Source organism: Strix aluco, chromosome 2 (assembly GCF_031877795.1).
Source record: "Strix aluco isolate bStrAlu1 chromosome 2, bStrAlu1.hap1, whole genome shotgun sequence".
NCBI lineage: Eukaryota > Metazoa > Chordata > Aves > Strigiformes > Strigidae > Strix > Strix aluco.
In genome coordinates, this window is record NC_133932.1 from 104,266,636 (window position 1) to 104,289,250 (window position 22,615).

The following is a 22,615-nucleotide window of genomic DNA, read 5'->3' on the forward strand; positions in this document are numbered from 1 at the left end:
CATCAGATTTTTTCAAAAGTTTCATATTACATACAGATAGATGCAAATAATTAAATGTCAGTGAACCGAGTTACGTAGAACTTCTTTGTTCAGCTCATGCTGTGTTTAAAATAATTAATCACAAATAACTCCCCAGTCAACAAAGACTTGATTCTTTTCAGTATTTTGGAAGGAAGCATGAAACCTGCATTAAAAATTAATCAGATAGTCATCCTTCCACAACATTTTTTACTACAAATTAAGTTTCCCTCATTAATAAGTTGTGCAAACTCAAACTCTTCCTAGATATTCCCACCACCCGTTAGACACTGAGTGCCTCTGCTTTCACTTTTGAGATCTCTCTTAAGCTTTACTACTAGATAGTTCTAGCAGTTCCTCCACAGCCCCCAGTGCACCAGCAAGCCATATTCACATTACAAAGACAGAGCTGAAAAGCTAAGCATGGTCCTTCACATATAACAGGACAAAATCAGGCAACAGTTTCTCCCTTACACTTAAAAGGTACCATCACAGACAGTAAATCTGATCTGGCACCGATGTCAGATCCAAATTACTGGGTAGAGAACAATTTGCTGTTTACTTGACTGTTAACAGCATTCAGCCTTTTCAGAAATATTTTCTTTATCAGTAGGGAAAAGACACGCAACTTCAACACTGCTTATAACAAGATTTGTAATTACAGCAGCTGCACAGAAATAGCAAAAACAAGTATTACACACAAAATCTCAGACCATCTCTTTGAAACTTCAGTAACTTCAAAGGAGTGACAGGGCCTGCAAGAGGACATGTATCTTTAAAATAAAATGAATTTAAAAAACCCAACAAAAACCAAATAATAGATAGTATTCCTAATATCAAGGTCCCAAATTCACAGGAGCACAGGAAGCACTATAATGAATGGATGTCTCGGGTGCTGGGAGGGCAAATATCCCTAATATTATCTCTTAGCCTGCCTTTAATGAGATACAAGATTGTCTAGAGCTTTGAGATTTAAATTTTTCTACCAAAACTATTACCATCATTGATTGCAACTGGGAATACTCCTATTATCCATATACATATACAGTGTATTAATGCATATTGCTAAGTTACACTCAGTTACATTCCATAGCACATGGAAATTATGAAGTATTTTTAGTAATACTGCATTTGCTACCATTCCATTTTGCTGAATTTCTTCTTGTTCTTAAGTTTACCCATCCCAACAAAGGGCTGTAAAGTACTGAGCTACCTTCTTCAGGTGCTTGTTTCACACACAGTTGACTGCTCCCTTTTATTCCTATTTGCTTTAAGATAAATAACCCTAGTTTTTTTAGTACTTTTCACAAATAAAATATTTTCTATTCAAAAATTCTTGAAGGAATTTTATGGTTATCAATTACTCAAAGGCTTCCTTCTTGAGAAACCTTTGAGAAACCAAACATATTTAAAGAAATGAACTAGTCAACTAATAAACAGATTAAAAAAAAAAAAGTGAATGGTATTAAAGGGGTGTAATTAAGACCTTTAGTGAGTACCCCACCATCAGAATCACTTGCTGTCATTCTATCTCCCTAATTCAGAGCTGCTTATCAGTTGCTCTGTATTTAGCAGCTTTGTTGCTTTTAGCCTTCATCCAGAGAAGTGCCAGCTACCACAGACATATGTCACCGTTTCTAAACGCCACTTCTGGTCTGCACAGACCTGTCATCTGTCTCAAAGGTCACCAGAGGATATTCCAGGACAGTTCAGGTCATCCTTCCCAGCACATGCAAGCTCAAGGTCAGCCCCTATCTCATTACCGTAGGCTGCAAGCACATTCAAACACGCATCAGCCTTGGCAGTCCCCGACATGGCTACGGCTTTGCCTGAGCGGAAGGACAAAGCCAGGCAATGCAGAAACACAAAGCATCGCAGGATGGTAATAAGTCGCTCGATGGAGACGAGCAGTTCTCCCAGGTACAGGCTGTGGGGCTGTTCCTCGGAAACCCTGTGGGAGAGAAGCTATGGGAAGCCACAGGGAGCGTCCCTGCGACCCTGTGACTGAACTCCGCCCTCTCCTCTCATGCAACACTCACGAGCACGAGAAGAAACAGGGACGTTAGCGCAAAGTGGGCAAACCAGCAGCCCGTGAGGTGGTAGCCTGCCTGCAGGCCTGCCCCGGGCCGCCTGGCTGAGGGGAGAGCGGGGCCACCCGCCCCCCCGGGGGCCCAGGGGTGTTACCTGAGCCGTGCAGCGCCCGCACCTCCAGGCGGCCGGACCGCGCCGCGGCCGCGCCGCCGCTCAGCACCTGCCGCAGGAGCAGGCGGACCCTGCGCGCAGCGGGGCCCCCGGCCCCGCCGCCCAGGCACAGCACCCGCGACTGCATGGGCCCGGAGGAGACCGCCGCCGCCGGGCCGGGCCGGGCAGGGGAAGGGAAACGCTGCGGCACAAAGTCCCACCGGAAACCAGCGCCGGGCCGAGCGGCGGCCGGGGCGGGTGGGGGCCGGCCTGGGTCGCAGGGGCGGCGACCGCGGGCCGAGCCTGCCTGTGCCGCCGAGGTGCCTGGGGAAGGCGGGTGGGGCTCCTTTCGCTCCCAGCTGTGCCGGAGGAGGCGGGGGGTACCTGCCCGGAGAGGGAAGCAATGGCAGGGCGTGCCCTGGGCCCTCTCAGCGCGGGCCGCCGCGGCCGGAGCGGGAAGCGATGGCGGGCGGCGACCCGGGCCGCCGGGGGGGCTGATAACCCGCGGTGTGTTCAGTCAGGGGGGTCGGGGCGTGAGCTCCGAGGACGATGTGATTTTTTTTTTTTTTTTTTTTAATATGAAAGAGGCTGAACTCCATAGCTGGAAACGTTTAAAACACCCTGGAAAACAAGGCGTGGGCAGCGGTGGCTGAGGTAAATTGATGCGCCAAAGGTATTTCCTACCTCTGATTTCTTAGATCCTGCTGAATTCATGGGCCCTTCTGTCCCAGTGCCACCCGTCACCTCTGTTCTTTAAAAAGAATTTGAACCAGGTTGCTCAGGAGTGACGTTTTGCACACGCATGGCTTAGATGTGGGATTTTTGTAAAAGATGATGTTACTGAAATAGATTTCAAAACTGGCTTGTTTCAACTGAAGTTACTGCTCTTAGATCTATGTGAAATCTTGGGATTAAATTTTAGAATAATTTGTGAAAGGCTGAAGCTTTCACAATAACAAACTAAGCCTAGTTTCAAGGAAAATCCAGTTGAGCCTTGGATCTCAGCACCAGTAAAAAGATGGTGTATGAGCTTTGCGCAAGGTAGAAGCCAGAGTCAAGTCACCATCTTTATGACCTGTATTTGGGTTTTTAGGTATCTCGGTGTCCATGGGGCTGGGAGAATTCTCCAGTAAATCTCCCGTTTCCTGCATGTTTTCACCATTGAGGACAACCACTAAAGAGTGAGCTAAGCATCTGTTTAAACATAGACAACTCGGACTTCTAGCCCCTAGAAGATATTATGAATGTTGATCTAGTCCTAGATGCATTTCTGCAGCTTGGTATTAGGTGCTTTAAACACTTAAAAGAGGTGAGATTTCATAATCTTCAGCGTTTCCCATTGGCTAGTGTTAGTTGGGTATAAACTCTATTCTTAGTACCTAATATAGGTCTATGAACCTGTTTTCTGGGTCCAAGGCAGGGTAAACTAAATGGAAACATCCTTTTATGGATATTGCCCTAATTTCTTGTAAGCTGAAGATCACAAATGCTGGAGGCTAAAGATAGGCTAAGTAACAAGAAGGTCTGGTGGAACAGGGTAGAATTTTTTATTTTGCCAATGAGGCAAAATAACAATGGACTCATTTATGAATATTACATTGATCCTTTTGTCAATCTATAGCAAAAATAATAAATAGTAATAAATTGCAACAGATATGCAAGCAATTAAATGCATAACCTGCATACTGAATAGATTTTATGCTATGCTGGAAATAATGAAACATTTCAAAATTTTGTACAGATTCACAGTAATTTCACACTGCTAATGTACAAAGCCTCCTTTTACCTCTGTGTGTGTGTATATATATATACACCTGACAAGATAAATGCTTTACATTTCAGCCTTTTCTGAGTCATGTATCTATAAAACGTTTTGCCTTTTAAAGCATTGTCTTAAAATTCTGAATTAGTCAACTTTTCCAAAACTTTAAATTCAGCTTTGAGTTCAGCCTCCAACTTTCCATTTGCAGCAAAAGAAAACTGTATTTACTGATTTTTCAAACCATTGCTGGGAAAGTTATAATGGAAACATTGTTATCTCTGTGCATAATTACGGGGAGGGAAATTTTGTTGAATATACATGTATACATGCATACACAAACAATCAGATGCACGACTTGAATGTTGCATTGTTTTTATGCTATACTGGCAGTCATGACATCACTCAAAATTTAGTGTAATTTAATAATGTGAATGTATAGAACCTAGTTTTTCTTGTATATACATGTGTATACGCACAAGTGAAATCTTATCTGGCTATACAATATTTCATTATTGCTTGAATATGGCTTATGCTTTGCTTGCTAATCAGAACTGATGCATATATGCTTTACATAACTGGTACTTGCTCACTCCTCTCTATGGAAAGCACAATTCCGTCAGTGGTTCAGTGCTGTCATGAAGTGGAAGGATTTAGCAGTCTGCATCTGGTGTGTTTGTGAAGGCTTTCACAGATGATTTACAGCACTAGTAACAAGCAGCTATTTCATATTTTCATTCCCTGGCTTAACAGCATCCTTATTTGGAACGTGAAGTTTCTTAACAAAAATACTTTTCCTTTGATTAAACAGAAATGAAGTTATTCCAAAGAGTGAGAGCTCAAAAAGCATCTCTGTGAGTTGACAGTTTCCAGACTGTTCTCTAGTAGCTGTCAACTACTTTGCTGTGTAGCTCTAGCTGCAAGACTAAATTAGACACAGGTGCAGACTATAAAGAACAATGCATCATCTCTGCCTAGTTGTAGTCATTTCTCCTACACAAGAACAGAGAATACAGCTGAGATGAAATCCTGGCTTCGTCTGAAGTTTGTAGGAAATCTCCCATTGAATACAGCGAGGCCTGAAATTTACCCAGATGTTCTGGCTGAACTAGAGTAATAGAAATCAGTCAGTCTTCATTTACTGTTAAATCTTTGTGTAGAGGGTAGGTCTAACATCAAACTCCTCTGAAACTATGTCCAGAAAAAGGCAAAAAAGGAAGTCTTAGAATTCATACAGTTCTCTAGTGGTTCCATCTGGCGATACTAACAGAGAAGGTCAAGCCATAGAGGCAGGCCTTGCTTACCAGTAATTTTCATTCCTGAGATCAAGAAGTTACTTTTGTATCTTTTTTTTCAGTTAGGCAATATTAGTTTCCTTGATTTAAAATTTATAGTTGTCTTTCCAAATTATCAGTAGCCACTGATGGCTTGCTTTAGATACTAGATGTAGGGAGAGTCTGGCTTGTTTTCTTCTGCAATGTATCAGTTTTGAACAAATATAAGTACTGATTTCCATGGAGCCACTCTAATTCACTATAATGAGTCTTTGTAATAGCAGAAAGTGCTTCTCTTGTATGGAATCCATTGGGAACAATATAAATCAAATAAAAATGGAAATGCACAGCTGTTCCTTTGTTGAATTGAACCCTAAATTTGTCCCCTGTTTTAATCCAAGTTGGTTTAAAAAATGGATCCACCAATAAGATACCAAGGTTCTAATGTAAACTGTCTTATCTCCTGGTTCTTGCTAAACTGGCTTTCATTCATAATGACTTTCTTTGCATCTAATGATTGTTAGAATATCCACCTTCTGTACTATTACAAAATAGGCAGGAGTCAAAGCTAGATTTTGTTCTACAAATGATGTTTATGATAGATTTTCCACCCCAGAAGAATGTATAATTACTGCCTTTTTAGTTAAGGATTGGAAGATTTTTGTTCTCTGTTTGTATGACAACTTCTTTCAAGGAATTAACATCCACTTCATTAGCTTTCTTAGTATCTGTTCAGACCCCTCTGTCTCTTTGTTGTTCTATGTGGTTTGCACTGTTACACTGAACTAAAACAGCAAGCAAGGATAAAGTCATTATTGATTTTTGTAAGAAATAATGACATCGAGGTAAGGAGGTTCTTGCCATCTGATTGCTCACTGGAATGTTGACCTAACAGCCTCTAGTTACTTAGAAGTACATTTCTTGAAGATCGTTATTGCAGTCATAAAACCTGTATTTTTTTTTTAAAAGGAACATAGAAGGTAAGAACAAGTACTCTTAGGAGTGATACTGTGTATTCACATTTATATACGTGTTACAGTATAAATGCTCAGCAAGTATAAAGGCCATAAGTGATGGCATCTGTAATTTCTTATGCCAAACTCCATCTGTTTTCAGTAGTTTGTAATTCCACCATTCTTTAATAATTTGGGCAGAAATTTCTCATGCTGAATTTCTGCCTCAGGCTGAAAACTTCTTTTGAAAATTTGAACAAAAATAGCTTAGCCACTTTTCAGAAAGGAAAAAAGAGTGTTTTACTCAGGAGCAGTTATAACCCTTATGTGACTGGGAAGGCTACACAACTGAGTGGCCGCATCACATGAAGGAAATGCATACTACTTTCCTTGGTGCTATTGGAGAGCTGAGGGGAAACTAAGGGAGATTAAAACCTCCATCCTACCTGATAAATCTGCATCTGATTTTACCCACATGAAAACAGTTCTTAAACTAGGAGCTTCACCATTCCCAAGATTTAGAACCAGGGCTAGAATTCTGCTAAGAGAGTCATTCTGGTTTTAGAAAGATGCTTTGTGATGACCCCAATGTTTTGCTGAATCACGAGCTTCTGAAAACTGGGGAAATGTATTATAGTTTAGCAGCTAACTCATCATATTCTGTTTGTATGAAGTGTGACCTAGGATAGGACTGCATCAGTTGAGCTGGACTTCCCCCTCTTATTTCTCCTTCAAGGCCAGGGACCACTACAGACAAAGACACTCTCTGATGTGCTTTCAGTGCTCCTCCTTTTCCCAGGCTGAGGAAGCAGAGGGATGAGGAACCAAGCCTGAAGGGACAGTTAGAAAATGGTGAATTAAGCACAAGGAACCTGAAGGGGAAGTGGCGGGGGAGGGTGAAGCCACTATATGGATGTAGGCTGAGAGTAAAAAGCTACACGAACTAAAGTAATGAAGGCTGAGGTTAAGATGGGCTGAAAGCACCATGACCACTATGTTTTGCAAGTCCTGGACACCACTGGAACCCCCAGTATTCTGCTGCTCACAGAAATAGTTGTGAAACCTGCTGAAAATACACTGACCTGGTTCACTCATGCTGTTAGTCTGAGTGGTAGGGGGATCTCTGCTGTCCTGCTGATGCATTATTTGGACTCTGGGGCAGGAGGGTTGTTTCTAGTTGATTTCTGTAATTACTATTTCTTTTAACTCTAGAAAACTAAAAAATGTTCCAGTAAACTAATATAGCAGTTTAGTGAGTTCAGAACTGCATGAAGTCAAATGTTCAGGAATTAAATGCAAAAATGGTATTGTTAGGTTATTGAAATTAGACTGCTGTTGATATGAAAATTTTCACACAGAATTAGTGAGATGATCAGAAAGCGTGTTTTCATTGGCTTCACAGATATTCATAGCCTGATAAAGCCTAGCATGCATTAACAATGTGTATGTTATCCATTAACAATGGAGTTAGGGAATATGTAGCATAGTGTTGACACTAGAAAAGACAGTGACCCCTTCAAGAAGAGAGAGACAGAAAATCCACACACTGAGATCCTGTCCCTCCTACTGAAGAGGACAGCACCTGAGCAGTGACTACTTCAACTTGAGGAACTCAGGAATGTGTGTTTTAGAATCATAGAATCATTTAGGTTGGAAAAGACCTTTAAGATCATCAAGTCCAACCGTTAATCTAACACTGCCAAGTCCACCACTAAACCATGTGCCTAAGTGCCACACCTACACGTCTTTTAAATACCTCCAGGGATGGTGACTCCACCATGTCCCTGGGAAGCCTGTTCCAATGCTTGATAACCCTTTTGGTGAAGACATTTTTTCTGATACCCAGTCTAAACCTCCCCTGGCACAACTTGAGGCCATTTGCTCTTGTCCTATCGCTTGTTACTTGGGAGAAGAGACTGACACCCACCTCTCTACAACCTCCTTCCAGGTAGTTGTAGAGGGCGATGAGGTCTCCCCTCAGCCTCCTCTTCTCCAGGCTAAACAACCCCAGTTCCCTCAGCCGCTCCTCATATGACATGTGCTCCAGACCCTTCACCAGCTTCGTTGCCCTTCTCTGGACACGCTCGAGTAATTCAATGTCCTTTTTGTAGTGAGGGGCCCAAAACTGAACACAGTATTCAAGTTGCAGCCTCACCAGTGTTGAGTACAGGGGGACAATCAATTCCCTAGTCCTGCTGGCCACGCTGTTTCTGATACAAACTAATCGCCAATGTAGGGCATCAGCTCATTTGATTTAGCTGTACTTGCATCAAACATAAGCTCATTGGCAAAGATTTCTGGTGTCCTTCATGATTATCATGATTCTCTAAAACAACTCTTGTATGCTCTTCACTCACCCCAACACTGATGTAAAGTATCTGGTAAATAAACTTCACTGGTTCATATTTAGTGTTTTACTTTATAACTGGGGTGGGCTACAACTGTGCACAAAGCTGGTTTGTAGAGTGAATGGGTAGTATCTAGGTAAAATGTGGTAGTTCCATCCCAGTCCCATATGCCCATATCCTAAAGCTTTTCCAGAGTAAGCCCACAACTCAAAGACAGCCACAAAATGTTAGTAGAGCTGTTACATTAAGAGCTAAGCGAAATATCTGATCAGAGATTACCTGAAATCTTTATCTGTTTTCATGTTGAAATGGTAGGCTTCCTTTTTTCTTAACACCTTGGCTTTTCCTAATGTTTATGTCTTGATGGATTGTGTTTTGCTGTCTACAGAATATTGCCCAGAATAATCTCTAAAGGGTCACTGGCAGCATGTGCTGATGACACATCATCATCAGTAAAATTCCCAAGTTCCTGAAGACAGTATTAATTTTACCCCCTATAATTCAGTGTCGTCCCTGATAAGCACAGGCTAATCCCATGTATCACAAAGGTTATTTAAATTTCAGTAAACTGTGAGGCAATCTCACAAGCTCATGTTTGCTGTTAATGAACAAGACTTTACTCTAGCTGCGGAATTTGCAACATTAGTTCAGTAGGGCCTGAGGCCATTTGTGGGGATTACACAATCCCAAAATAGGAAAATACTTACTGCCTCATTCCTGAACCTTTGAACTCTCTGTAGGCATTACTTTCACGAAAAATCATCAGTCTGCCTGGCTGGCCATGGAATAGAGCTGTGGGTGACACACGGTGAAAGATTTAACCCAGAACGAAGGCTGAGGTGAGCACCCAACTGTTCCATTTCGACACTAATATACTAAATCCTTGCTCAAGGGAGCTGCCAGTGAATCCCCTGCTGGCGTATGTTCTGGGTCCACCTAACAGGAAAATTCATAATCATCAGCCTGACCCCTTGACCTTGTCAATGTAAATAAAATACACAAAATTGTGCCTTCTGTGCTGTCATCTGTGGGAAGAGGCATTATGGCCTGCACATCATGACTGCATTAGCATTGCATGAACACCAAATGAAAACCTTCACAGGCTATGCATGCACAAAAGTGCAGATTTAAAATAGCTCTACATGACCTGGTCTGAGATTTGAAATCCCACACAGAGTTGCATTGATATAATCTCTTGTGTTTAATACAAATTAGAATGAATTAGATTATTTTTTCTGGGAATTTTAAACTGAAAACTGATTAAATCTGTATTTAAGAATGACCGAAAAAATCTTCAAGAAATAAAAAAACCCAAACCAGCTGTCATGAGGCCATGATGGGGTTTTCTCTCCAAAAGAAAAGACTTTGAAGATCTTTGGTATTCATCTCTCATAAAGTCCATATCTAAAGTGAAGTACAATTTTTACTTTCTCAGGACCAGACTATTTAACACAGGTCCTCCAGGGAAACTCCGACTTGATTAGAATTCTCTTAGCGTTTCCAGTAGAGCAGCATTGTCTTTTACAAACTAGGCAAAGACAAACCTTATACAATCTGATTGTTGTGTCAGCTATTTGTTTTGCTTCTCCATTATGTTCAGATGAAATGGTTCAAACTGAAAATTAGAAACATTAACTGCACTGAGGATAGATTCCAAAAGAAGAGGCAGGAGATAGGAAAACCTCTTTAGGTCAACAAGAATTACAGTGTGTGTGAATATGCAACTTTCTTTCACCTGCTTTCTTTGATGTACTGTAGCTAACTATATAATTTCATCAGACAGTCTGTCTGGGAAGATTCAATTTTATGACAAGTGAAAGAAATGTGAAAATGAGGAGATTAAAGTAATGCAGTACATGCTTAGCTTATACATTAGGAGGTAGATTTTTTTTTCTTTCTTTTATGAGTGGCTGTAAGGTTTTTGCTTTTTAAAATAAACACTTTTAAAGCCCCCAGTGGAGCCTCTTAAATAATAAAAGATCACAAATTCCTCTGAATATATTTTCAGAATTGAAATATGGTATCTCTCTGTGTTGGAAGGAGTAACCCAGCCCATCTCAACTTTCACTTGCTGTCCTGAACAATGGTCCTTTGCTGTCCTATTATCTTAAATGGATTAATGTTCTAAGACTGCTTAGATGGGATTGTGGAGCTTTCATTTACACTTAGTACACTATTCTTCATTCACAATTCCTTTCCCAGTATTCAACATTGGTTTTCTCTGAAGGTCAATTTAAGGACATCTTAAAAGCCTTGCCTTCCTTTGTACTTTTATTTTCTTACTTCATAGTATGCCGAAGTATTTCAAGAGCACTGCAACGCATGTCAGATGCAGTTTTGTCTTCAAAAGCTCAGAATTTAAGGGCTTAACCCAGTTTGCATGCAACTAGTCAGTCATACTTTGATTTCAAAGAATGAGTACAGTTATTCAAGTGGGTAGGCGTTAGCAGAATTGCTCCATGCAGAACAATAAGTGAGTTCATGGGAGGAAGGATTTTTTTTTGGTAAGACTTGAGTGTGCTTGGCCTTGATTTATATTGCACAAAGAGTGGCTGACAGCCCAACCGCTGTTATGTTGTGTGGTATGGAAGCAGGTGGTACAGTAGGTAATGAGGGGAAGGTAATAATGCCCTCTTACATCATTTGTCATGCTAAATTAGCATCTGAAATCTCTTCCTAGGTAGACCTGCGAAGGGGAGTGGGGATAGGTATGAGCTCCTCTCTTCACTCTCTGAGCTGGTGCAAGGTGAAGCAGCTCGCTGCCATGTGAGGAAACGCACCCAAGTTAAAGTGTGCTGGCTCAGTAACTCAGTATGCAGGAACTTAACAGTGAGTTTTATTGTTATTGTTCTTAATTATTATTCCCATTAGTACTAGAAGGGATTTGAAGAAGAGAAGGTGAACAGGGAACAAACGACCCGGGTGTCATTTCACAAGCAGTTATGGAGTGTGGCTCACAGCATTTATGTAACTTCAGATTTAATTGTTCAGCTAATTGCTTAATTATAATATAATCTATTTAATGTCCTACTTGAACAGCAGTGCTGTCTGTAATGAGCATGAAAGGCAAGAAAATCAACAGTACAATTTGAATGTATTCACAGGAAAAAACTTGTGGTCTGGAAGAGGTGTACCCCTTTGGACATAGCAGTACCAGTGGTCATGAACTTTTCCTTCTTCAGATCTGCATCTGTAAGCCTGAAACCTTTCCTCTGCCTATAAAATCCTGCAGTCACAAAGACGTTTGGCAGCCCATGCTAATACTAATAATATTCAGCAACCGCTATCAGTCCTTATTACCTCCTTCCATTCCCACCTTCTGCTTGCTGAGTCTACTCCTTTGGCTGCCCTGCCTTTTGTAGCGTAAGGTCTTTGGGGCAGGAAATTGCCTTTTTGTTGTGGTTTATAGGTGTTAAACACAGAAGCGCTCTGATCCACCACAGAAATTCTAAGATCATAATGTAGCTAATACAGATGAGCCCAAGACATATTCTATGTTTGTTAGAATTAAATATATTTTTCCTCCAAATTACAGAGGGATCCTTTGAAAAATAGAGTAGGCCATGTTATCTTTTATCCATCAAGCATTAGAATATATCTATGTTGCTGAAAGATTATACTTGCTGGAGGCTTAGAAAAGTCATTCTATATTTATGGCATGATTTAACTGTACCTAGCTTTACTTTGTTTCAGTAGGTCCTAATTTAGACCACTGAAAAGGCTGCTTTACGCAGACCTCCATCTGAGCCAGTCCTTGAACTGATTTGGGAGACAGAAGAATGACCAAAAACCAATACGGTATAATTATGTTTCTTTAAAGTGAGAAGAGGGTTGAGAATACTTTGCATGAATTGTGGCCCAGACAGCTGATACCTGGGGCAATGGCAATAAATATAAGCTTGAAAGATGCAGTTATCAGGGATGGAATAAAGGCATCGCTGTGTATAGATTATTCAGTTATAATAATAACATTGTAGCCACACAGTACAAGTGAAGAAAAAAAGAAAAATTCAAGATTAAAGACTCCTGACACACATAAGGGATAATCCACTAGAGGGAGACAAATTGAAGAAACCATTGCACTGAAATCACCAAAAAAATGAAGTGAAGAAATAGGAAGATGTGTACAATTAAACACAGTAATCCCTATTTTTTTAAATGAGTAATTTACTCAGCATTCTTACTTCTCTTACATCCTTGTCAGTATCAGGAAATCTAGATTTTAATTTTGATTTCTCACCAAGTGTGTTAGCTGAGGCAAAATGTTGCCATTAAAAATACAGATGTCATATTTCACAAACCCTATTTCTTGGTACTGGAAAGATTTCTCATTATTAACAAGTCCATGTGAAAGAGCCATCATTTAGATTCCTTCTGTTTCTTGACAGAAGGAGTGCGTAATGCAAAATGTTTAATGATAACAGTATTTCCGATTGCTTTTATAGCTCCAGGGGGTTGTAAACCATTATTTAGCAGTCTTTTAATTCAACAGGATTGACCAACATACAAAGTCTTCCTGACAAATAAGCAAAATAAAGGATTTTAGAACAAGACTGACCAACACAGAAAGTTGTAGTGGATTGACCCTGGCCAACAGCCAGTATCCACACAGATGTCTGCTCATTCCCTGTCTCCTGTGAGAGGTGGGTAAGTGAGCAGCTGTGTGGGGGTTTAGCTGTTGGCTGGGGTCAACCCACCACAGTCCTTCTAGACCCAGTACAAAAGTCTTCCTCATCTCAACAAAGTTCTTGATGCTTTATTTGGTGACAGTTTATATCCTGGGTTGCCTTGAATTGCTCTAACCTGAACAAATAGAAATTAGTCATCTAAATTTGAGCAGCCAACAGAAGGTCCACCTTATAGTCAGAGAAAAAAAATAGTCACCTTAAAAGGGTAATTCATCTTGACCTAAGGCAGGTACCTGTGTTCAGACTAATTGTTCTCTCGAAACATCTGTTTCTTTCTAATGAGAACATTACCTCGCTAGCTCAGGTCTGACACCCGAAGGCAGGTGAGACAAAGCCAACTAACTACACGGCTATCTGATTTGAATTGCTCCTTTTTGTATGCCTTTTGTCAGTAGTGTCGACATGTCCTGTATTCTATATCGGTTGTGTCCCCCTTTATCCCAGAATTAAAGATTATCTCCTACTTTGCTTTTATATTCTCAGTACTTTTTCTGTGTTCTGACACTATTTTTAATAATATGGGCCCCTTTCTTCAGTAACAGCTATTAATTATATTAGTTGTAGCCTGCTGTACTGATTAAGCTGTAGGCTGAACAGGCCTAGCAAAACAAAAAAAAAAAGCTAAAGTTTCATCTGTGACCTGAGCTAAATTTTCTCATGTTTCATATGCTTACTTCCCTGTTTCATAGCTAATCACCATATGTAGCCCAAAGTACTTGCACTCCTCTTTCTTTGCTGATCAAAAGGATATTTTTTGTTGAGGAAGAGAGAAAACTTGTCAGGACAAGATACAGATACTGTCCCACTTCTACCCAAGGAAATCTAATAAAAAGATGTCGCATTGGTTGTAATTCTTTTAAAGCATTTATTTTCATCGTTTTTCCTGGCACAACCGGAAGCCCTAAAATTTTGAAGAATTGGAACCGTGCTTAGGAGGAGTTTGGCAAAACCACTGCGTGACTAAATATGCCTTCTTATGTTTTATACCCATCCTTCTCACCTTTCTTCCTTCTCTTTTTACTCCTTCCCTCTTTTGTCCCATCCCCCTTTCCTCCTTCATTCCTTCTCTCCTTCATTCTTGCTTTCCACTTTCTCTCCTCTCCCAAGCCTTTTAATCTGCCAGCTGTTTGTTAAAAGATGTTTCCCACATAACCACACTTCTCATTCTCCTGCTTTTCTTTATACTACCTCTGTTTCTCCTCCTGCACTGTATTATCTTACTACTCATGCATTTCACAGTAGAAAACCCACATCCAAATCTAGTCAATAGAGGTTAGATTCAAAATTTTGTTTGAGGGCAGGTCTCAGTCCCAGTTTACTGAAGCCAACAGCCGATCTTTCCCTGCCTAAGCCAACCATGCTATCCTAACTCACTTTTGAGACTCACATTAGAGAATTGCAGTAGGTTCTGAAACTTTTAACCTGAAAGGCAGGAAGTTATTGGAAAACAAGCTCTTGTTTTGCAGTCCCTCGTGTATAACACCCACTTGGATGAAGTTGCCATCTGTTGTTTTCTTGGATCATGTCAGAATATGTGAAATAAACTGGAAGAGAGAGAGGCAAAACGACAGACAGATGCAAGTGGGAAAAAATGTTTGGAAATTTACTGTTGAGGTTCTACAAAGCAAGAGGACATGGAATGTTATATGTCAGATATGGAAAAGACCTGCTGGGGCAATAAAGGTGATTGCACCAATCACCAAAAAGTGGCTGGAGCATCAAGAAAGATCTTTGGCTGCCATAGATTCATCATTGTTGTTCTTTATGTCTTTTTCTCATAGTTTTCTAGGCAGAAATGGGCAGAATGCTGGCAGTGGGAAGTGGGACCAGAATCATCCTTCAGACTGCAGCAAGAAGGCAAAGTAGAAGAGCAGTTACAGTAAATAACTCGTGGACTTAATGATGGGAACTAAAAGTGTGACATTACCATTAACCTCTTCTCTTCAGCAAGGCTGAGTTGTAATGATGAATCCAGCCTCTATCTTAAAACCTGTCTTCAGTTACAAGACAGGTAAAAAGACAAAAAGTTGAGGTATAGGGTTATAATCAGAAATTTCATCAGTTTAGTGATACCACATATATTTTCACTTAAATTTAAATTTTAAATAAATTGTTTTAGGATTCAAAACCAAATAACATCAGTTCTCTTGGTGAAAATGAAATAGTTTTGTTTATCCCTGTTAAAAAAGAAGCATGGTTTTCTCTGTTTTCCTTCCTTCAGCTATCAATGAATACATACCTGTAATATATAAAGATACATACGTGCAATACTGCACAAGACCCAAAATTGGTGTATCATACAGAAAGTACATTTCCTGAAAATATTTTCAGAAATGTTTTAATAGCAAATGCTTCATCGAGCTGTTATATCATGCTGTATACCGGAAGAGGAAAACTAACACAGAGTTAGTTCATCTGCTAGCTTCTGAATTTAAGCAAACACTTAATATACGAGTAATATTTATTGCTGTTAGAAGATGCTAAGCATGTCTGTAAGTAGTATTTAAATCTGGTTCTCTTAAGCTGAAACAGTTTTACTGACTCAATGATACAAGCATTTCCTGAAAAAGGACTTATTTCCTGTATTTTGTTAATATTTGACAGCACTGATCTTAAACCAGTAGCAACATGACACTGATTTGTAAGACAGATTTTAAAGTCAGGTTGAAATTCTGTATTTTTGTATCCCACATAAACTCATTTATTGAGCAACAATTACATAATAAATTACATTTAAAACCAAAAATAGACCCTGTTTTCCTTATTTCAGTCATAGAATTAAGCAGAGTTAAAGAGGAGAGACCATCCTGCAGTTGAGCTCTCAACTGACAATGCTTTGTGTCCATGCACTGAAGTTTCCTCAGCTTCAGAGCAGGCCATCAGCAGAAGTCGACTCCATGTTTTGGGTGCCTCAAGAGAGTGAGTTTTGCCCTCAGGGCTTAGTTTGAAAAAAACCCCAAAAAACAACCCAAGCAAATTTTCCTAACTAATCTTCACAGAAGGGACAAAGCTCACTTTGAGATATTGCAAGCTTTTTCAAGTTAATACCAGTATTTGCAATTGCATTCCGGTTTCTGCAGCGAGACAGTGGGAAGTTTGAGCTCAAAGAACTCCAACATTTACTTGGTGTCACTCAGTAGGAACATCTCATCTCTGAACTGGCACTACATGAAGTCAAATTTGTGCATAAACCTTCACAGAATAATCCCTAGTCTGAGGTCAGGTATCTGACCATGTCTGAGAGCACACCCACTAAAATAATTGGATTAATAAGAGTGGAAAGAAACACATAAGCAGTATTTTCAGCAACAAGCTCCACCTTTTTGTCACAGTTTTCCTTCTTGCTCAGGACACAAGGAGATCCTTTTGCATTAACTGTAGTCAAAATACAAATATCAGAAAAGAGCCCCTCAATCCTTCTACCTCCCACAAAAACTAAGAGCATATAGCAGGAGCCTAGACTGATCAAGACATGAAAAAAATAGGCATTGCAGTAGAATAAAACAGTGGGCTCAATCTTCTTAGCTTGCCTAAGCGGAAGTTTGATTTAGCTTGACCACAGTTTCTAATTCCTGCTACATGGAACAGTGGGTTAGTTACAGAGGAGTCCTTCCAACAGCGAAAGGTGCAGGAAATTCCAGTGATCAGAAATTAAGGCTAATTTAGACAGTGGAACAATTTATCCAGATTGTTTTGTAAGCTTTGTAACATTTTGATCCTTTTTTTGTGACTCTTTACTGGACACTCACAGTGTCCAGGCCAGTCTCAAGGCTGGCCACTGTATTATAGTGACAGTTGCACCAGTGTCAGAGATAATACAGTTTCCTATTATACAGTAAAGATTGTGCCCACCTGTATTAAGAGGATCAGGCTGAGAGCATATGTTCATCCTTTAGCTTCCATGACCTCAGATTTTTTGCTTTGTTCTTCAAGGTATTGTTTTGTACACAGCTGCCCTAAAACTTTCATGATTAGCTTATCAAATGATTGAGAGGGCTCAGTCATCTTTATTCTGCATTATTTGCCATTCCTGCAAACCTTGTATCATCAAGAAACAGTTATAATATAGTATGCTTCTTTGCTTTGGAATTACTGATGATAATATACTACAGAATAAGAGCCAATCCCTTTAGGACCTAATAAAGCAACCCTTTAATGATAATAAGGCACCTTTCAATTAGTGGGTTTTTAAACCACTGATTATTTTCTTAATTTTTGAGTGTTCTAAATGTGGACTGGAGACAAAATAGAACAAGAAATTGAAATAGAGTTTCATCTCTAATTATGTAATTTTGATAATATTCAAGTTAAATATGTAATGTATGTGTATCCGGTCTCTTTGAATCATGTAGTCACTATTTTAAGGTGCAAAAACCCCAGGTTTTAGTCCAGTGCTATCAAGTAGTTTTTGCTATAATACTATGTATTTTCACAATAGTAAGGTGTGCCCCAGATAAGCAACCTAGACCTACTCAAATTCAAGGTTTCCCTACTGCCAGAACAGGATGACATCTGCATGTTTTATATTGTACTTTTACAAAATATTCCCTTTATTCTTCATCCTCTATGTAACTAGAATCTGGCTTTTTCGGTAAGACTCAATGGGTAAGGGCTCTGAAATTCTCTCGGCACCTCTTCTTTAAATGCCACCTAACTTTATCCTGTCACGTTGTAAGAATTGGGTCCTTTTTCCTGTACTTATGAACAACTAAAACTACTTGCCTGCTTATGATCCTAGGCATTATTCTTTCTCTTTCAAATTAGCTCCCTCCTTCCTGTTTCCTTTTCTTAATCTCTTCCCTGTGTTGCATTTACTGCTGAGACGAAGTCGTTGATCAGTTGCCCAAGTAACCAGAGCCCATATTGCTACATTGGCCATGGAATCTTTTTGCCTAGTACTTTCCCAAGTAGATCGTAACATAGTCAGTTCTTCTAATAATCTAATTTAAACCTCAGAATTCAGTTCCATATTACTGATGGGTTTGCTTTAAATCCTTGTTGCAAAGACTTGCAAACTCAGTCTTTTGGTTAATAAACCATAAAATAGAAACTTCTCTTTCTATAAATCCCTATAAAATAAAAACTTGGAAATCATATTGTATATTTATATATAGGTACATAGATTTTAGTAAAGATTAGTCAGTCCTATTCTGAGCTGCTTCTAGTATTTTGAAATCTGATTTTTTTGCATCAAAGTAACAAGTGCTATCACTTTTGTGTAGACACCATACCAATGACAGGGGTAGTTTTAAGAAGTCTGGTGATAGACGAGTAGCAATGCACGATAATGCCGAATTATACCACCTACATCATACCACCTGACACATGAAAGATCTTTTTGTAACATCCAGGTGAATAATAGATTGCAGTCTCTTCCCTTCTCTCTGGTGAGATCCACAGTTTCTTGTTGGGGATATGTCAGATTTAGCCAAAAATGTGAACAAAGAAGCAAAACTTCAGTCATGCAGCACAAATGTATCTAGATTGCTTTTATTCTTCTGATTGAGAAAAGCACTTTTTCTCTTAAAAACATTCTCTCTTACCAAAGGGTTTTCATTCTACTTCTATGCCAAACAACCTGATATAAAACATATCATGCATTCAGCAAGTCAAAGTCTTTTTCTAAAAAAGAAATCATATCCACCACATGAACTGATGAAAAGCAACCATAGTATTTGTGGGAGCAATAACAAAGACCGCTAATTCTGTTTAGTTTTAGTCTTTAGTAAGATGGGACAATCTTTACTGACAGCTGGTTGGCTTGCATTTCTCCTGAAACTGGAACAAAATTCAAGCTTCTCTGAAAAAAGAAGAAAATATGCTTTGGGTCAAAAGAAATATGTAGACGGGGAAGAACAAAAAAATAATTTAATATGTTAAGACTTGTTCAATGCAAGAGGTTTATTCAGACTTTTTCCAAACAAGATGATAATTAACATCTCACAGGGGTTATCTTCTAAAGGGAAAACTTGCTTAGGCAAAGCAACAGATGGTACAATATAGTTTATGTGGAATTTTGCTTCTAGGTGAGCTAGGTGATAGCATAGTACTGTGTTGCATTAAGGAATGTTTTATTGTGTAGCATGAAGATGATGAGTTTTGACAAGTTAACATATTGCCATTGAAGAAAGGGGTTATATTAATTTAATGGAAGGAGACATACGTTATTCTCCACACGCCCCTCAGTCTACAGAGGCATTACCAAGAACACCGAGAGAGGGTTTTACAAAAAGAAATTAAAATAGACTGCACTTCTTGAAATTAGCTGATATCTTTATTATTCGTCAAATATGTTAACATCACATTTGACAACCTATAATGGCAAGGGACATATCTTAGGACTATTGCTATTTGTGCTCCCCTTTCCTCCTGTACCTGGGAGAGACTGCAATATGCATACTTAAATTAATGGCTTAAATTCAAGGATATGAATGTGTCATGCAGGCCATTTAATTATATCACGCTGGCCAATGAACATGGCTTGGGGGGGATGAAAATGCATTCTGCATGTGTGAAAGGCAGCAGATGGATTCATTGACTTCAGATGCAGTTGGGACACAAAGTGACATTTATTCCTTAAGAACCAGAAGCAAAAGAATTCACTAGTCTTTGTATCTGTGCACTAACACAACAGATTGTGACTGAAAGGTTTAACCTCCTTATGTATTTGTGTTTAAGTTAAATCAGTTATTATCGTGTTCAATGTTTATGTTTCTACCCTGCTAATCCAACTTTTTGCATTTTTTTTGCTTTGATTACTTTTTATGAAACAACCTGAATTTGGAGTCTGTTCTATATTAAAGGTTACTGACTTCCAATTCTCCTCCACCTCAATGAACTTTTTATTCCTTCAGGAAGAAAATCTAAGAATTGAGTCCATCTGAGGTTGTATTCAAGACGTGGACATGTACAGCAAAACCTAACGGATGGATGCTAGGCATAGGCAAAGGAAGAACACAAAATAACAAGACTGCATTGACCATTATCCATCAGAAAATTGTCTGGCGTGATGCCTCTGCTGCCTTTCATGTCTCTCCAATTTTCTTCTGTCTTGAACAAATAAAAATTGGTATAATAACTTTGCTTGTTTTTCCTGTAGTTTCTGGGCTTACACACCTTTACTGTATTTTTGTAAACTATTTTTCTAGCTTTCTTCAAATGGAGGTATTTTTTAACTTCCGTTCTATCACTACAGCTCTTTTCCACCCTTTTTTCAAAATAATTCTCTCATTTGTACTAAAATTTTCAGTCAGATATTTCCTTGACCTTGCAGAATAACCGTAATCTAACAGAAGTAAACAAATGGAACACTTCACCCTTAGGACTGAGCATAAACTATTTACATTGCATTTTATGGATGCCTAAAATTCACCATGCAATACTGCAATCCATGCACAAAGAACTAATTTCAGCTTCATTGCCTTCCATGGAGCTGCAGAAATGATACATTTAGTCTGACGATTGTAAGAGTGTGAAAGAGTGCGTCTTTCTTACATTCTCTTATTTCTCTCTTCTTGTATCCACTTGCTTGAGGTGGAAAGGAATCGGTATGGTTGAGTGAATTAGAAAGCTGAATGTGAAAAAGAAACCTATATACTCTTTTCACTTCTTTGCTGATGGGAAGTCTACGCAGAGGCACGTAGAGCATGACACCAACTGTAACATATGTATGGACAGCGTGATAACTGTTGGATACATATGGTCCTTTCAGCTCCCATCTTCTCTTCCCTATAACTAGCCTTCAGTAGATTCCCATTTGTATTTTCCCTCCTTTGAAATGTCATTTCCTTCCTGCTGCTCGGTTCCACCAACATACATCTCCTCATTACTTCCACTTCCCTTTCCATAATGGATAGATAGAGCTGAATAACTGAGTGCCTCGGCCACTTTTACGTTGTAGTCCCAGTCACCTGTGATAACTCTCACTGGATCAGGCATAGACTTTGCCCTGCAGAATTCAAAACCACTGGCTACATGAAAGCAGGAGGAAGTATGAAAGGAGATGCCACTCTGCCCAAGTACAGAAGGTGAAGAGTGTTTAAGTCTGCCTTCTTATAGCAAAATGGGTTGATGTGATGGGACTGATCTTCCCATGCACACCTATGGCGTGAACCAGCTTTGGACGGATGACTGAGGTCTTGGACTTCTCCCTTCTACTCTCAGCAGGAAAGTTGATTAAAAAAAAAAAAGGAAGCTCGATGCACCCTTGAGGGAAAGTTAGCTGATCAAATCGCTAATGAAGTACCTCTCTTTTGCTGTTCTCATTCCATTTGCTAAGCAAGAATTTTCATGAGTCCGTGTGGTGCCTTAATTTAAAAATGTTCCAATTTTTTTGGCAGCTGCAGCTTCCTCAGCTTCAGTGATTCAATGTGTAAAAGTAATATCAGCACTAGGCAGGCTCTGCATGCTTTTACCCTGTGATCTCAGAGAGAGCTGATCTTATCCCTGTAACTGTGGATTACTAGGGCTCCCCAAGAAAGTGGAGGCTACAGACACATGTGGATAACCTTTTTAGACAGGTCCACTTCAAAGGAGTTCTATCTGGAATAATAAGATGCAAGTAAGCAACATGTTTGATCTCATAATAAACAAACAGCATATAAAAACAGTAAAAAAAAAAAAAATCTTACAGCTTCTGCACAGCCCTCTTTGAAGACCCACTCAATAACATTATGTAGAAAACACCAGCTCAAGGCAAAGCTGGGAGGTCTCCTTCCCTGCTCTGAGAAGCCTCCCCTCTTTCAAAGGCACTGGACTTAGAGAAGCCTGGTAGGGCTCATCTTCTTCACCCCAGATTCCCACAACCAGAACAGAGTGCCTGAGGGCTGCTTGGAGCTATGAAGCTATTTTTTTTTCCCCATTAGTCTCACAGAGGGGGTTTTTTTGCCTGTTTTAATGATAAGGCAGGTTCTGCAAAGTTCTGCATGTCAGCGTCATATTCGTCACTGAACCTGTTGTTGTAACCCAATCCAAAATAGGCAATTTGTGTGGCTTTTAGGAAGTCAAAACCTACAAGTTCTATTTATACACCTAGATGAGTTGATGAAAGGGGTTAACTGTATCCCAAATACTTGGAAACATTAATCATTGCACCGTTAATAGCAGCAGCAATGCTTTGCATCATCCCTTTAGACATCTGGTTTTCTAATGATTTCTCAAACAGAATATATTTTCATCCCTGTTCAAAGGGTTTGGGTAGTGGGATTTTTTTCTGCAGCCTGGTACTGATAGGTGCCTGCTCGTGGGAAAAATGCAGACCTGGCATTTGGATGAAAGTCTGCTTCTCCCTGGGACCCATGCTATACAGTTCAGTTCTCTGAAACCAAGAAGGATGATGGAAGGGGGGATACTAACTGAAGAGCTTTGGTGCATTGGGAAGCAGGATTTTGTACTT

General features: G+C 39.6%; 1 protein-coding gene and 1 long non-coding RNA gene across 5 annotated transcripts in view; one reads left to right on the forward strand and one right to left on the reverse strand.

Moving 5' to 3' along the window:
• Positions 1 to 2,444, reverse strand: part of VWA8 (von Willebrand factor A domain containing 8) — a 196,396-nt gene extending 193,952 nt beyond the window's left edge. The window contains exon 1 of the mRNA XM_074815604.1: positions 2,203 to 2,444. Within this exon, the coding sequence (XP_074671705.1) occupies positions 2,203 to 2,347 (145 nt within the window). The 5' untranslated portion in view covers positions 2,348 to 2,444. The remainder of the gene's footprint in view (positions 1 to 2,202) is intronic.
• Positions 1,854 to 20,299, forward strand: LOC141919641 (uncharacterized). 4 transcript variants are annotated; one of them, XR_012622040.1, is made up of 6 exons: positions 1,854 to 1,938; positions 2,785 to 2,853; positions 9,274 to 9,372; positions 11,638 to 11,725; positions 15,003 to 15,232; positions 20,076 to 20,299. It is a non-coding gene; the product is annotated as an uncharacterized LOC141919641 (long non-coding RNA). The 4 variants fall into 4 exon arrangements; XR_012622039.1 differs by lacking the exon at positions 1,854 to 1,938 and adding an exon at positions 2,388 to 2,519; XR_012622037.1 differs by lacking the exons at positions 1,854 to 1,938; positions 9,274 to 9,372 and adding an exon at positions 2,388 to 2,519.
• The last annotated feature ends 2,316 nt before the right edge of the window (positions 20,300 to 22,615 follow it).